The 16,312-nt window shown below is 38.2% G+C and overlaps 1 protein-coding gene across 3 annotated transcripts in view; it reads left to right on the top strand.

Annotated features, from left to right (window-relative positions):
- The window catches only part of RAP1A (RAP1A, member of RAS oncogene family), an 86,924-nt gene extending 70,997 nt beyond the window's left edge, over positions 1–15,927 (top strand). For all 3 annotated transcript variants that reach the window (XM_049880075.1, XM_049880074.1, XM_049880076.1), the window contains exons 6-8: positions 1,131–1,274; positions 11,834–11,948; positions 15,240–15,927. In XM_049880075.1, the coding sequence (XP_049736032.1) occupies positions 1,131–1,274; positions 11,834–11,920 (231 nt within the window). In that variant the 3' untranslated portion in view covers positions 11,921–11,948; positions 15,240–15,927. The remainder of the gene's footprint in view (positions 1–1,130; positions 1,275–11,833; positions 11,949–15,239) is intronic.
- Positions 15,928–16,312: the final 385 nt, after the last annotated feature.

Below are 16,312 nucleotides of genomic sequence, written 5' to 3'. Positions count from 1 at the left end.
TTTTTTTTGTTTTAGAATTCTTGTCTTATTTGATGAATATTATTTTTGTTAGTGTTTTTGTTTTTGTAAAGAAGTGTGTATGTTACATGTTGACCTTAGTTTTGAGCTACCGAGAGTTATTTTTCAGTTATATAAATTAAGATATAAAATTTCAGTTGTACCTTTCTATGTTTTTGTTTGTTTTCTCTAATTATTAATGGAAGCATAGGCATCTGCTCAGGACCTTGACTTTGGGTAATATTGTACACCGGAGAAATTTATACTCTGTGACTCATGCCCAATCGTAACCTAATGAATAGTTCTCTTCCTTCCTCTGACTAATTTATCCAAGCAAGTTCTGTTTTCATAGACAGTGACGTGCAAATCACTGAACTCTGATAATGTTCATCCCTTTATCCCATGTAATAAACTAAAAGATGGAGTTGTAGATACATAGTGTGTTTACTTGAATTGCCTATTTTAGATACAAGGGCCATCATGTCCCTTAAGTTCTTTCTTTTGTATAGTGTCCATCACCTCACAAACAAATAACTTTGTTGTCAGGGCACCTTTTAACTAGGGAAGTTATACAGTTTGTTTAATTGCCTGTTTCACTGGAAGTAGGAAGTTGTACATGAACGTAGGCAAGCATTTATGTTATGGGAAAAAAGGAAAGACATAGTTGCTCTGTGACTTTGTTTTTATTGCTAGTCCTCCTTGACAGCTCACCTAAACTGGTCTTCAATTCTAGAACCTTTTATTATGTTGGTCTGGCTACTACTTTTAGCATTTGTTGGATCTGTGAGACGAACCACTTGGGCCACAGTTAGGCCCTCTATATTGCAGGAGGTTCCTTTTCCTTGAGATTTTTATGCTTAGAATTCAGCTATGAATAGTCCACATGAGAAATTCGGTAGTGTAGTCTTAAAATAATTTAGCCGATAAATGTAGGTAGGACCTCTTCCATTTTTTTCTGTCTTTTCTCTCCCCGCCACCCCCGGTGTATACGCATATACCTTTTTTTAAGCGTTTGGGGAAGCATTCAGGCTTAACTAATACATTTCGATGAGTGGTAAGTAGTTGCGTATTTATCAGAAGAGGCTAAGTAATGAGTATGATAATGCTGATTTTATATGTTTTCCTTTTCACAGGTTCCAATGATTTTGGTTGGCAATAAATGTGACCTGGAAGATGAGCGAGTAGTTGGCAAAGAACAGGGTCAGAATTTAGCAAGACAGTGGTGTAACTGTGCCTTTTTAGAATCTTCTGCAAAGTCAAAGATCAACGTTAATGAGGTAACCTACAGCTGCAAGCAGCACAAGAAAAGGTCTTTTTAATTTCATTTGCTTTAAGCTAGCAGCAAAAAAAAAAAAATTTTTTTTAAGAAAACTTTAATGCCTTTTATTGTCCTTTTAAGCAATCTGGATTCTATCAATTTACAGAAAACATTAAATCATTTTGAGAAACTGTATTCTTTAGCATGTATAAGATTACTTTGATGGCAATGATAAATAATAGGGACACTTACATTTACCGTATTGGAAAAGAGAAAGTTCAAATTAAAAAATGTTTAAAGTCCTGCTGAGCAGATTCTAAATGATATGACAGAAAGTGGTGTCTGAAAATTGTCATATCACCCTTATAACAAGTGTCTAGGTTGTAAAGTCAAGGAAGAAAATAGAAAAATCAAAGTAGTTATTATAATGAGTTTATGTTATACAGAAGGTGTATATGGATAGCACATACATGAATAGCACAGAATTTGGTGTTCTGAGCCCTGCTGGACCTTTGGTACAATAACTGACTCAAAGGGAAGCATCTGTGTGAGTGAGCCTATGTAACTATAATTCATTCGATCCTTTAGGCCAGATAAAGCAGGTGCACGTGGTGGTTTTTGCCCCTGTCTTAAGCACTGAACTAGCTTGAGAATACAGCTGTGGGCGGGAGTGCTCAACAAGTAAGCTGCTTCCATGGGTATACAGGGCCAGAAGTTTACTGGACCCCTAAATAAGTAGTGCAATGCCCAGTAGTCTGCACCAACCAAGCAAAAATGGAAGAGGTTCCCTTTGCTTTTCTTAACTTTAACATAAGTCTTAGGAGAAAAACCCAGAGTAGGCTTCTTCCCTTTAACTGCAGTGAGAAAGCTGTTGGGTCTTTACTTACCTGTGTGCTTGCCATCTGTGGCATCACAGGTGTCAGTTAGAATTCCGATCGCTTAGAACACAGAACAGAGTAAGAGTGGGTTAGGTTATCAGAGTCCTATATTTTTGCTTACTGTTTCTCTCTGGCCTTTGGTTCTTTAGGTCATTTCTCCTTGACTATTATGGTTTTAGACTATTATCTGACTTTAAAAGTTACCAAATCACTTTAGACATTTGGCAGGAAAAAAATTAAGCATGCTTTTTTATGTAAAACAAATTTTATCAAGTACATAAAAACTAAGAAGTTCGAAATTTTTACTTATTCAACAAATATCTATCGTGTGCCTGCTATGTGTCTGGCACTGTGTTAGGCACTGGAATCGTAGTCATCCAGACAGGCAGTGTTCTACCCTAAGAACTGTACATCCTAGTGGGGAACAAGTCCTACTGAGATCTGCAAGAACAGTTATTTCTCATTCCCTGCCAAGTAAACGAAAGGAAGTATGATATGCTTGCAACTTCAACTTCCTCTGGTTGTGGAATCACATTTTCCTAGATGTTCTTTTGAAAAATGGAACTAATCGTGAAATTTTAATTTTTAGCTTAGTCTTACTTTTCCAAAGGAAAATCGTGAATCTTAAATAACTTTGATATAAAACACATTTGTTTTGGTGGATGTACTTGGCTAGGGAAACAGTGGTGCAGCGTGTTTGACCTTACGGATCTGGTCCCTTGCTGTCCTTGTCCTCACCCTCGCTGGTTCCGCTCATCAAGGTCATAAGGCTGGGGCTGGATTGGGCCAGGGTCCAGTGCATAGGAGCTGTTTCTCACCTTTTAAGTGTTATATGTTTGGGGAAACCTACGTGCTACTAAACCTCCTTTGGCTTCCAGTTTCCAATGCAGCAGAGCCACTTTTTCAGAGCAGTCTTGTACCATCAACCCTTGGCATGAGGGTCCATAAAACAAAACTAGATAAGTGAAATGCATTAGCCATCGTAAGAATCTTGACTGTTTTTGGAAAACATGCAGATTTCATGTTAGAAGTTCTTGAGAGTGTGGTAATTTATATTTCTTTTAATGTCTTTATAGCCTGATAACCTAGGTACAGGGTTCTTTTGATAGTTAATACTTCCTCAGACAGCTGATGCCTTGCAAACGTTAGTGTGATTTCTGAATTCCTGAATATAGAGGAATGATACTTTCATAAGATTTAATTCTTGGCCTCAAATTTGAAAATAGACAGGGAGTTGCCTAAAGAGCCCTCTTACAACACTGCTTTAACACCACTTTTGCTGTGTTCTGAAACAGTAGTACATAGCTATTACCAGAATCACTTCGATCTTGATCAAGAATTAATTGTTCTCTGCTGAAGCTGGAATAATAATTGGAATCAAGACATCTTCATTTAGGAATGGGAGAGGGATTGAGAAACTCTATTCTGTGTTCCCCTTAGATTTTTCTGTAGTTCAGAGAGATGAGGAAGAACCTAGGCTGGGGACTTGCAGCATTTCTAACCAAATATTATAGTTCGAACTTACCCTCATCACTGAACCGTCTGCTGCTGTGAGGTAGGCAATGTTTTCCAAAGAAATACTTTAGAATAACACTACAAACATCAGTTACCTTTCTGTGTAGTACCAGAAACTGGAAACTGGCTAGCGTGAAGAAAATGAAACAGACTGCATACGGTTTTGATTAACTTGCTGCTTTAGTTTACCTTTATATTACCTCTCGGATTATACCTTATGCATTTTATGCATTGAGACTAGGAAATTAATGAGAGTTGATTTGTGGCTTTTGCACATAAAGTTCTTAAAGCCTTTAGAGTTGTGAAACAACGTGGACTTCACAGTTGTGAAACAAGCTACTGTTTTGTTCATAATTCTTTGTTTTTCAAAATTTCCTTAGAAATAATAAGAATTAAATGGTTTGAAGAAGATGGGAGTGGGGAGGATGGAGCAGGAAGAAAACATGAAGGAATCACCTTTATAGCTTTGGGATAAATCATTCATTAGTTTCGTTTTTTCCTTCTTTCTTTAACAGTTAATTTGGCCTTATAATCTTTGGACCATTTCAAAAACTAAATAATTGTTTTATCTGAGTACCATCTTTAAAAAGTATAGACCAATAATTTTTTTTAAATATTTTTTTATAAACTTTCACTTAAAGCACAATAAAAATAAAAATAAAATATTTTCTTTTAAAAACTTAACAGAAAAGATGTAAGAACAATAAATTTTTTTTTGCAGATATGCTCCTTTACTCCTAAATATTTTAGTGTGTGTGTCCTTAGAGCAAAGACATTCTCTTATGCAACCACAACACAGTTACCAAAATCAGGCAAATTGACATTACCGCAGTAGATGTTTGTTCTATACACGTATGCCTAGTTTATTGCTCTTCACTTTATTTCGCTTTGCAGGTAAGGTATTTTTTACAAATTGAAGATTTGTGGCAACCCTACTTCAAGCGAGTCTGTGGGCGCCATTTTTCCAACAGCATGTTCTCACTTCATGTCTCTGTCAACATTTTGCTCATTGTCCTAATATTTCAAGCTTTTTCATCATTATTATATCTGCTACAGTGAGCTGTGAAGACTGATTTTTAATCTTACTATTGTAATTGTTTTGGGGCACAACAAACCATCCCCATATAAGACGGCGAACTTAATAAGTGTTGTGTGTGTTCTGACTGCTCCACCGACAGGCTGTTCCCCTGCCTCTGTCCCTCTCCTTGGGCCTCCCTGTTTCCTGAAACAGATCAATATTGCCAATTAATAACCCTGCAATGGCCTCTAAGTGTTTAGGTGAAAGGAAGATTCAGACATCTCTCACTTTAAATCAAAAGCTAGAAATGATTAAACTTAGTGAAGAAGGCATGTCAAAAGCGTAGATCAGCCAAAAAGCCAGGCTTCTTGTACCAGTTAGCCAAGTTGTGAATGCAAAGGACAAGTTCTCGACGGAAATTAAAAGTGCTACTCCAGTGAACACGCGAATGATCAGAAAGTGAAAGCCTTATTGCTGATATGGAGAAAGTTTGAGTGGCCTGGATAGAAGATCAAACCAGGCACAATATTCCCTTAAGCCAAATCGTAATCCAGAGCAAGGCCCTAACTCTCTTCAGTTCCATGAAGGCTGAGAGAGGTGAGGAAGCTGCAGAAGGAAAGTGTGGAGCTAGCAGAGGTTGGCTCATGAGGGTAAGGAAAGAAGCCGTCTCCATAACATGGAAGTGCGAGGGGAAGCAGCAGGTGCTGATGTAGAAGCGGCAGCAAGTTCTCCAGAAGGTCCAGCTAATTGATCAAAGTGGCTACACGGAACAACAGCTTTTCAGTGTAGACAAAACAGCCTTCTGTTGGGAGAAGATGCCGTGTAGGACTTTCAGAGCCAGAGAGGAGAAGTCAAAAGCTTCAGAGCGTCAAAGGACAGGCCGACTCTTGTTAGGAGCTGATGCAACTGGTGGCTTTAAGTTGAAGCCAGTGCTCATTTACCATTCCAAAAATCCTAGGGCCCTTAGGAATTACGCTGTATCCACTCTGCCTGCGCTCCATAAATGGAACAGCAAAACCTGAGTGATAGCATATCCTGTTTACATCATGATTTACTGAATGTTTTAAGCCCACATTGAGACCTACTGCTCAGAAAAAAAGATTGCTTTCCAAAATATTACTGTTCATTGACAATGCACCTGGTCACCCAACAGCTCTGATGGAGATATATAAGGAGATTAATGTTGTTTTCATGCCTGCTAACACAGCACCCGTGCTGCACCCCGTGGATCAAGGAGTAAATTTGACTTTCAAGTCTTATTATTTAAGAAATACATTTTGTAAGGCTATAGCTGCCATAGGTAGAGCTTCTTCTGATGGATCTGGGCAAAGTAAATTGAAAACCTTCTGGAAAGCATTCACCATGCTAGATGCCATTAAAAACATTCATGATTCATGGGAAGAGGTCAAAATGTCGACATTAACTGGAGTTTGAAAGAAGTTGATTCCAGCCCTCAGGGATGACTTTGAGGGGATCAAGACTTCAATGGAGGAAGTAACTGCAAATGTCGTAGAAATAGCAAGTGAACTAGAATTAGAAGCAGAACCTGAAGATGTGACTGAATTGTTGCGATCTCATGATAAAACTTTAATGGAAGAGGAGTTGCTTCTTATGGATGAGCAAAGAAAGTGGTTTCTCTAGGTGGAATCTCCTCCTGGCGAAGATGCTGTGAACATTGTTGAAATGACAACAAAGAATCTAGAATATTACCTCAACTTAGTTGATAAAGTAGTGGCAGGATTTGAGAGAATTGACTCCAATTTTGAAAGAAGTTCTACTGTGGGTAAAATGCTATCAAACAGCATCGCATGCTAACGAGAAATCTTTTGTGAAAGGAGGAGTCAATCGTGTGGCAGACTTCATTGTTGTCTTACTTTAAAAAATTGCCACAGCCACCCTGGCCTTCAGTAACCACCACTCTTATTAGTCATCAGCCATCAGCATCGAGGCGAGATCCTCCACCAGCACCAGGCTCAGGTGATGGTTAGCATTTTTTAGCAATAAAGTATTTTTTAATTCAGGTATGTACATTGTTTTTTTAGATGTAACACTTAAAATAGACTACAGTATAGTATAAACATAAGTTTTACATGCACTGGGAAACGAAAAAGTTCCTGTAACTCTCTTTATTGCAATTTTCACTTTATTGTGGTGGTCTGGAACCGAACCCACAGTATTTCTGAAGTGTGCCTTTTTCAGATTTCCCCAGTTGTCCCGATAATGTCCCTTAAAGCCAGTGCATTATTGAGACATTCCAAAGTACTGTTTATTCCAGGTGAGTAATAATAAGGAGCTTCTGTAATATTTGTTCCTATCCCAGGATATTAGTAAATGAGTGTTTGCATTTCATAGTAGAGCACCAAACTCAGTTCAATCTGTTTCATGTTGTAACATTTGGGCATACCTATGCGCTGTGAAAAATATGAGCATCAGAGTTAAAATACTGTAATCTGCGAGTAAGTTTTGTTTTTGCCACCTTGCATTTTTCATCCAGAAGAATTATTGGCAGTATAATTTGTCACTTCAAATCAGTACATCAAGGGTTGGCAAACTTTTTCTGTAAAGGATCAAATGGTAAATATTTTTAGCTTTGCAGGCTATACAGTCTCTGCTACAACTACTTAACTTTTCTGTTAGAGCATGAAAGCACCCGAAGACAGTATGTGAGCAAATGGGCATGGCTGTTTTCCAGTAAAACTTTATTTGTGGGCACTGAGATTTGAATTTTATAAAATTTTCACATATCACAAAATATTATTCTTCTTTTGCCCCTCCCCACCACCACCACCATTTAGAGATACAAAAAAACCCCTCTTAGCTCATGGGCTGTATAAATACAGGTGATGGAGTATATTGGCCCACAGGTCGTAGTTTACCAACCTTTGTAGTAGATTATGATAATAGATTTCTACATTGTAAGCCAGAAAACCTGAAAGCTGATAGCCGTCATTTATTGAGTATTTATTATGTACCAGACACTGCAGATACATTATTTTTAATCTTCACAAATGCCATACATGGATGGCTATTATCCTCATGTTCCCAGTGAGGCAACTGAGGCTGAGGTTAAGTATTTTGCCCTAATTTTCACTGTCTTGTCAATTGTAGAACTGGGATTTAGGTACCAGTTTGTGACTTCAAAGCCCATGTTCTTTCCAAGAGATCACACACCATTGAGTTTTGAATGAGAATTTCTAATAAACTGAATTTCAAACTTAAAGCGTATTTTGAACAGACTTCACCCTAGCTAAAATTAGCATCACGAAAAGGGGCAAACAAAAATTATGTGCCTCTGTATGTGATACCTTGAAACCAAAAAGAAAAACAAACTCGTTTCTATCAAGTCAGACTCATAGCAACCCCACAGGGCAGAGCAGAACTGCCCATAGCGTTTCCAAGGAGCGGCTGGTGGATTCAAACTGTTGACCTTTTAGTTAGCAGCCTAGCTCTTAACCACTGCACCACCAGGGCTCTGATATTAAAATCATATCATTCCATAGTTCCCACATTCTCTTGAATCACCTTTCTTTGGAATGGGAAGAAATGTGGATCTCTTCCAGTTGGTTGGTGAGGGTAGTCGTCTTCCAAATTTCTTAACATAGACAAGTGAACGCTTCCAGTGTTGCATCCATTTGTTGAAACATCTCAATTGATATTCCGTAAATTCCTGGAGACTTGTTTTTCACCAATTCCTTCAGTGCAGCTTGGACTTCTTCCTTCAGTACCATCCGTTCTTGGTCATATGCTACCTCCTGAAATGGTTGAACGTCGACCAGTTCTTCTTGATGCAGTGACTCTGTGTATTCTTTCCATCTTATTTTGATGCTTCCTGCATTGTTCAATCTTCCCTATAGAATTCTTAAATATTGCAACCCAAGGCGTGAATTTTTTCCTCCATTCTTTTAGCTCGAGAAATGCCAAGCTTGTTCTTCCCTTTTGGTTTTCTAACTCTAGGTCTTTGCATGTTTCATTGTAATAATTTACTTTGTCTTCTCAAGCCACCCTTAGAAATCTTCTGCTGAGCTCTTTTTTTTTTTTTTAATTTCTTTAATTTTTATTGTGCTTTAAGTGAAAGTTTACAAATCAAGTCAGTCTCTCATGCAAAAATTTATATGCACCTTGCTATATACTCCTAGTTGCTCACCCCCTAATCAGACAGCACACTCCTTCTCTCTACCCTGTATTCCCGTGTCCATTCAGCCAGCCTCTGTCCCCCTCTGCCTCCTCATCTCCCCTCCAGACAGGAGCTGCCCACATAGTTTCATGTGTCTACTTGAGCCAGGAAGCTCACTCTTCACCAGTGTCATTTTCTATCTTATACTCCAGTCTAATCCCTGTCTGAAGATTTGGCTTTGGGAATGGTTCCAGGCTTGGGCTAACAGAAGGTCTGGGGACCATGGCCTCTGGGGTCCTTCTAGTATCAGTCAGAGCATTAAGTCTGGTCTTTTTATGAGAATTTGAGGTCTGCGTCCCACTGCTGTCCTGCTCCCTCAGGGGTTCTCTGTTGTGTTCTGTGTCAGGGCAGTCATCAGTTGCAGCCAAGCACCATCTAGTTCTTCTGGTCTCAGGCTGATGTAGTCTCTGGTTTATGTGGTCCTTTTCTGTCTCTTGGGCTCATAATTACTTTGTGTCTTTGGTATTCTTCATTCTCCTTTGCTTTTGGTGGGTTGAGACCAATTGATGCATCTTAGATGGCTGCTTGCTAGTGTTTAAGACCCCAGATGCCACTCACCAAAGTGGGATGCAGAATGTTTTCTTAATAGATTTTATTTGCTCAGCTCATTTACTTTATCATTTCTTCCATTCGTTTTAGCTACCTGACATTCAAGAGCAAGTTCCACGGTCTCTTCTGACATCCATTTTGGTCTTTTCTTTCTTTCCTGTCTTTTTAATGGCCTTTTGCTTTCTCCATGTGTGATGTAATTCCACAACCCCTCTGGTCTTTGGTCAGTGTTCAGTGTGTCAAGTCTGTTCTTCAGGTGGCGTCTGAATTCCGGTGGGATATACTCAAGGCTGTACTTTGGCTTAATGAATATCACAAGTAAAATTTTGTGATACTGAGGCTTTGGGGACCTTAATACCAGTAGAATTTTGCTGAAGTTAATTCAAAAACAATTGCAGCAGTACAACGACAGGGAACTGCCATAAATTCAAGCCGGATTCAGAAGAGGACGTGGAACCAGGGATATCATTGCTGATGCCAGATAGATCTTGGCTGAAAGCAGAGAATACCAGAAGGATGTTTACCTGTGTTTTATTGACTATGCAAAGGCATTCGCCTGTGTGGGTCATAAGAAATTATGGATAACATTGCAAAAAAAATGGAAATTCCCGGACACTTAATTGTGCTCACGCGGAGCCTTTACATAGACCAAGAGGCAGTTGTTCAAGCAAAACAAGGGGTTACTGTGTGGTTTAAAGTCAGGAAAGGTATGCGTCAGGGTTGTATCCTTCCACCGTATTATCATTCTGTATGCTGAGCAAATAATCTGAGAATCTGTAGTATATGAAGAATGCAACATCAGGCTTGGAGGGATATTCATTAACCTGCGTTACGCAGATGACACAACCTTGCTCGCTGAAAGCGAGGAGAACTTGAAGCAATTACTCGTGAAGATCAAAGACTGCAGCCTTCAGTAAGGATTACACCTCAACATAAGGAAAACAAAAATCCTCACAACTGGACCAATAAGCAACATCATGATAAACCAAAAAAAAACGAACCCAGTACTGTCGAGTCGATTCAGACTCATAGCAACCCTATAGGACAGAGTAGAACTGCCCCATAGAGTTTTCAAGTTTCTAACTGCCAGCCCTTTGGTTAGCAGCCGTAGCACTTAACCACTACACCACCAGGGTTTCCAACGTCATAATAAACGGAGAAAATATTGAAATTGTCAAGGATTTCATTTTACTTGGATCCACAATCAACGTCCGTGGAAGTGGCAATCAAGAAATCAAAGAATGTACTGCATTGGGCATATCTGCAAAAGACCTCTTTAAAGTGTTAAAAAGCAAAGATGTCACTTTGAGGACAAAGGTGTACCTGACCCAAGCCATGGTATTTTCATTCACCTCATATGCACTTGAAAGCTGGGTAATGAATAAGGAAGACTGAAGAAGAATTGATACCTTTATAGTGTTGGCGAAGAATATTGAATATACATGGACTGCCAGAACGAATTGGTCTGTATGGAAAAAAGAACAGCCAGAATGTTCCTTGGAAGCAAAGATGGTGAGACTTCATCTCATGTACTTTGGACATGTTATTAGGAGGGACCAGTCCCTAGAGAAGAACATCATGCCTGGTGAAGCAGAGGGTCAGTGGAAAAGAGGAAGCCCCCCAGCTAGATGGACGGACATAGTGGCTGCAAAAATGGTCTCAAACATAGCAGCAATTTTGAGGGTGACACAGGACCTGGCAGTGTTTCGTTCTGTTGTACAGAGTCGTCGTTAGCCTGAGCCGACTCGAAAGCGCCTGACCACAGAGTGACAGGAAATGCCATGCAATACGTGATCCTGAATGGATTCCATACCTTGAATGGGAAAATTATTATGAAAGACATTATTGGGCCATGTGGCAAAGTTGAACTTTGCACTATAGATAAAATATTATATCAATGCATAAATTTCTTGAATGTGATAACTGTAATGTGATTATGCAAGAGAATGTCCCTTAAGAAATATACACTCAACTATTAAGGGGCTGTGGTTTACAAACTACTTTGAAGTTGTTGGGGGGGGTGGGGTGATAAATATGATAAAATGTTAATAATTGGTGCATCTGGGTGAAGAAAATCAGTTCTTTGTACTGTTCTTTTGCAAATTTTCTGTAAGTTTGACGCTTTTAAAAAATAAAGTGAATTTGAACATTGAGGTTGAGCATTAACTGTTCTCAATAATTTTTGAAGCATAGAGTATTTTGTATAGAATATCATTTCACCACCTTATTTTTTACTACGAATTCTTTACAAACAGGTAAATTCTGGCTGTTTATAAAGACTGCAAGTCAGCCAGGGCTTCTAAGAAGCTCATCTTTAAAACACAGCAACAAAATACAGACCTAGGAACAGAATAATACTCAACAGGACAAAGATTGTTTTTGTGGAACAAGGTTTCAAATGTTGGTTGAATACTCTTTTTTTTTTTTTTCTCACTTTTGTTTAGATATTTTATGACCTGGTCAGACAGATAAATAGAAAAACACCAGTGGAAAAGAAGAAGCCAAAAAAGAAATCATGTCTGCTGCTCTAGACCACAGTACGCAGCAGCTCTGAGCCAGGTAAGAGGCTAAAAGCAAAACTAGTACCTTCCTCATCCTCTTACTTTGGACTTTCCCCACCCAACCCTAACCACTTCCCATTTCACCTACTAGGGTATTTCTGGCCTTCTGTAACTTGTAAATGTGACATGTATCTTGTGGATTTGTCCGTTGGATAATTTGTTGCTCTCTGCACTAGGTATTAAGCTCTGTGAGGGCAGGGACCATGTCAGTTTTGCTTACCGCCATGTCCCCAGTGTCTGGTACAGAATGGATATTCAAAAAAATTGTGGTTGAAGGCATAAAATGGCGTCCTAGGTCACTTCCAAATTCATGCTGAATTGAAATGAAACAGTGGTTCATCTAAAAAAAAGAAGGCATAAGTGCATATTTGATGAATTATGTCAAAAAAAAAAACCACACCCACACATATCCATAGTCACTCCTCCCCAAATGTAACCCCTACCCTGATTTCAAATACCATGGATTAGTTTTGCCTCTTTATGAACTTTACATAAATAAGAACATATAAATGTATTAATTTATGTCTGGCTTCTTTCACTCCAAAATATATTTTTGAAAATTACCCTTGTTCCACTTAGAATTAGTTCCTTTTTATTGTAGGACTATACTAGCAGTATATTTATATAGTCTGCTATAGTGGTTAAGTGCTACGGCTGCTAACCAGAGGGTTGGCAGTTCGAATCTGCCAGGCGCTCTTTGGAAACTCTATGGCGCAGTTCTACTCTGTCCTATAGGGTCGCTATGAGTCGGAGTCGACTCGATGGCACTGGGTTTGGTTTTTTTTGTTTTTTTTTTTTGCTGTTGTTGGACATTTGGATTCTTTCTGTTGGACTAGTATGGGTAATTCTGCTATGTACATTCTTGTACATGTCTTTGTACACATGTCACGCATTTGTGTTGGGTATGTATCTAGGAATGGAATAGCCGAATCATAGGCTATAGATATGGACAGCTTTAGTAGATACTGCTACAAAGTTTTTCAAAGTGATTGTACCAGTTTACACACCTGCCTGGTGGGTATGTGGTGGTATATATCCTGGTGGTCTTTTTTGTTTTTGTAGTCATTTTCTTGCAGATATGGGCTGACTTCTTTCAAATAAATGTTTTTTTTTTTTTTTTAAGTAGTAGTTGACTTTAAGTGTTGCTTGAGTTTTCATTAAGTGAACGCATTGGAGAGAAATTAGTGGCACCATTTAAGCTGCCTATCAAGTGAGAAACCAGGCCCTGTGAGTCCAGTTGTTTGTTTTTCTTTAATTGTGTATGTAAGTCCTTCATCGACTCTGTAAACAATACCATAAAAGAGCATTTTCATGGAGTGGATTTATGGTGTAACTTGATGCTGATTCTGTGAACGTACCAGACTTGGTCCAGTTACAGGTAAACTGTTCCCACTTGAGAGTTGGCTGCACTAACTTTTCTGAGTCTCTTGGGTCCATTTGGTAGATTACCTTCCAGAGCACAAATTAACTATGTGTACTTCCTCAGAGATGTGGGTGAATATATCTCTTAAGGGAACAACTGAGAAACTGTAGTCCTTTTTAAATGAAACTAGAGCTAAAATGGGCAGAAAGGAGACACAGGCATGGGGGATTGCCTTTGGTGGGCAGAAAGGCAGCTTCTGGACAAACAGTTGCCTTAGGCTTTTAGTGAAACCCTGATTGACTGACTGTAAATCATCAGCCCCCTGAAAGTGCTTACTGTTAAGTTTGCTGGTGTTTTTGTTTGTTTAAGCCCGGGTGCAAAGGTAGGGAAAACGAGGGCTCCAGTTCCGGTTCTTAAGTATAGTATTTGACTCTCTTGTACTTGACTGATTCGTTAATGCCATTGCTGTAGTCGACCCTAGTTTAATTTCCGGTTCTCAGAAACTGTCTTTTTAGTTTATGCTTAAAGGAAGAGGTGCCATCTCCTGGCCTATTGGGGTTTTTAAAATTCATTCCTACCCACCCAGTAATCCAACACTGTATTGTGCATCTTATCCTAGTGGAGAGAAATCTTGACCTAGATCTGGAAATAAGACTTTCATCCTGGTTGCATAAATTCTTAGACTCTTAATGTAATTCCACTTCACAAAATACTAATGAGTCACCAAGATCAATCTCTATGGAGGTTTGATAATACCAAATTTTAGGCCATGTAGCAGGCAGGATACTTTGCAGTGCATCTTCTCGTGATTGTAGGCTTGAAGTGCCATGTTGTTCCTGAGATACAAGGTAGATTTGAATAGCAACTATATTTGTTTTTAGTAGAAGTACATGAACCTCTAAGGCAGCTTATCTAGCCTGTAGGCTTAAGGCAAAATTGTATCAAAACCATGTTAATCTCTTGTTAATATGTCTCATTTTTAAAGACCTCTGAGAAAAATTAATCTCTAGGAGATTTTTCCTTTAACCTAATTTTCTTCAGCTGAGCAGCAAGCCTAACGTTTGTCCTTCTGCCCTTGAATATGGAGATCAGCTCTTTGTGTATCATCTCTTTTTGTCTTACCCTGTATTAGAAGTGGTCGTCCTAATATTTGCAGTCATAAAATGGTTGAATGAAGAATTTCCCATGGAAAGTTTAATCAGGCAGGCTGTGTTTCCTCATTGGAAAAGGAACTTTAAAAAATAAAATAATGTGATAGAAATGAAATATCACTTATCACTCTTCTTTACAGACGGAACTGTCAGACATAACAATGAGTGTAATAAAATTGAATATAGCTAAAGTTGATGAATTTTAGGCTCCTCTTTTGCGAACTTAGTCTTTTGTATTTGATTTTTTTTTTTTTTTTAATTTGTATTGTGAGACTATGTGGGCACCTTCTGTCTGGAGGCAAGATGAGAAGGCAAAGGGGGGGGATAGGAGCTGGTTGAAGGGACACGGGGAACACAGGGAGGAGAGGAGGACTGTGCTGTTTCATTAAGGGGAGAGCAGCTGTAGTGCACAGCGGGGTGCATATAATTTTTTTGTATGAGAGACTGACTTGATTTGTAAATTTTCACTTAAAGCACAATAAATAAATAATTTTCTAGTAGTAAGATATATGTAACAAAAAAATTGCCATTTTAACCATCTTGAAGTATACATTAATTACATTCACCATGTTGGCTAATCATCACCACTATATATCTGATTATTTTTAAAACATTTTTAAGAGGAGGAAATTTAAAACAGCCCTGCAACTGTAGCTCTTCAGTATAATTGCATTTTCTAGTAATTATCAGCCAAAATCATTTCTTTCTGTATTATTGGATATGTTTGACGTCAAGAGATTAACCATATATAATTATATATCTGTGCTCATTCTAGATTACAGGAATGAAGAACTGTTGCCTAATTGGAAAGTGCCAGCATTCCAGACTTCAAAAAATCAATCTGAAGAGGCTTCTCCTGTTTTATATATTATGTGAAGAATTTAGATCTTATATTGGTTTGCACAAGTTCCCTGGAGAAAAAATTGCTCTGTGTATATCTCTTGGAAAATAAGACAATAGTATTTCTCCTTTGCAATAGCAGTTATAACAGATGTGAAAATAAATATACTTGACTCTAATATGATTATACAAAAGAGCATGGATGCATTTCAAATGTTAGATATTGCTACTATAATCAGATGATTTCATATTGACCTTTTTATCATGATTCCTCCCTGTCAAGCACTAAAAAGTCAAACCATTATACTTTATATCTGTAATGATATAGATTATGAAATTTCCCCTCAAACTCATTGCAGCGGATAACTTTTTTGAGTCATTGACTTCATTTTATATTTTAAAAAAATTATGAATATCATTCTGTCATTATATTCTAATTAAAATTGTGCATAATGCTTTGGAAAAATGGGTCTTTTATAGGAAAAAAACTGGGATAACTGATTTCTATGGCTTTCAAAGCTAAAATATATAATATACTAAACCAACTCTAATATTGCTTCTTGTGTTTTACTGTCAGATTAAATTACAGCTTTTATGGATGATTAAATTTTAGTACATTTTCATTTGGTTTGTGTGTTTTGTTATTGTTTGTAGATTTAAGGCCTTTATTTTATAAAGACCAGATTGTTTTAAATGCCACGATCACCCCTTTCTGCCTGGTGCATACAGAACACTTGGCTTCGGACCCTCCTCAGTAACCAGTGATTCCTCTGGAGGCAGACGTCGGGCCTTCTGTTCTGGATGTATGTATTCCTACTAAACAGTAAAATCCATCGGACTACACAGAATAGTTTTGTATATTCTCTCTTGATCTTAAAGATTGTATGAAAATATCCCACTGTGTATTATTTTTATATGTAAAAAGATAAGTTTAATGCTGTATCAGGGTTTAACTTTTACTATTTCAAGTCTGCCACAGCTTGTAACGTCATCAAAGGAATCCTTTCG

This window comes from Elephas maximus, chromosome 3 (genome assembly GCF_024166365.1).
Source record: "Elephas maximus indicus isolate mEleMax1 chromosome 3, mEleMax1 primary haplotype, whole genome shotgun sequence".
NCBI classification, from domain to species: domain Eukaryota; kingdom Metazoa; phylum Chordata; class Mammalia; order Proboscidea; family Elephantidae; genus Elephas; species Elephas maximus.
This window is presented reverse-complemented; position numbering and strand designations above follow the sequence as displayed.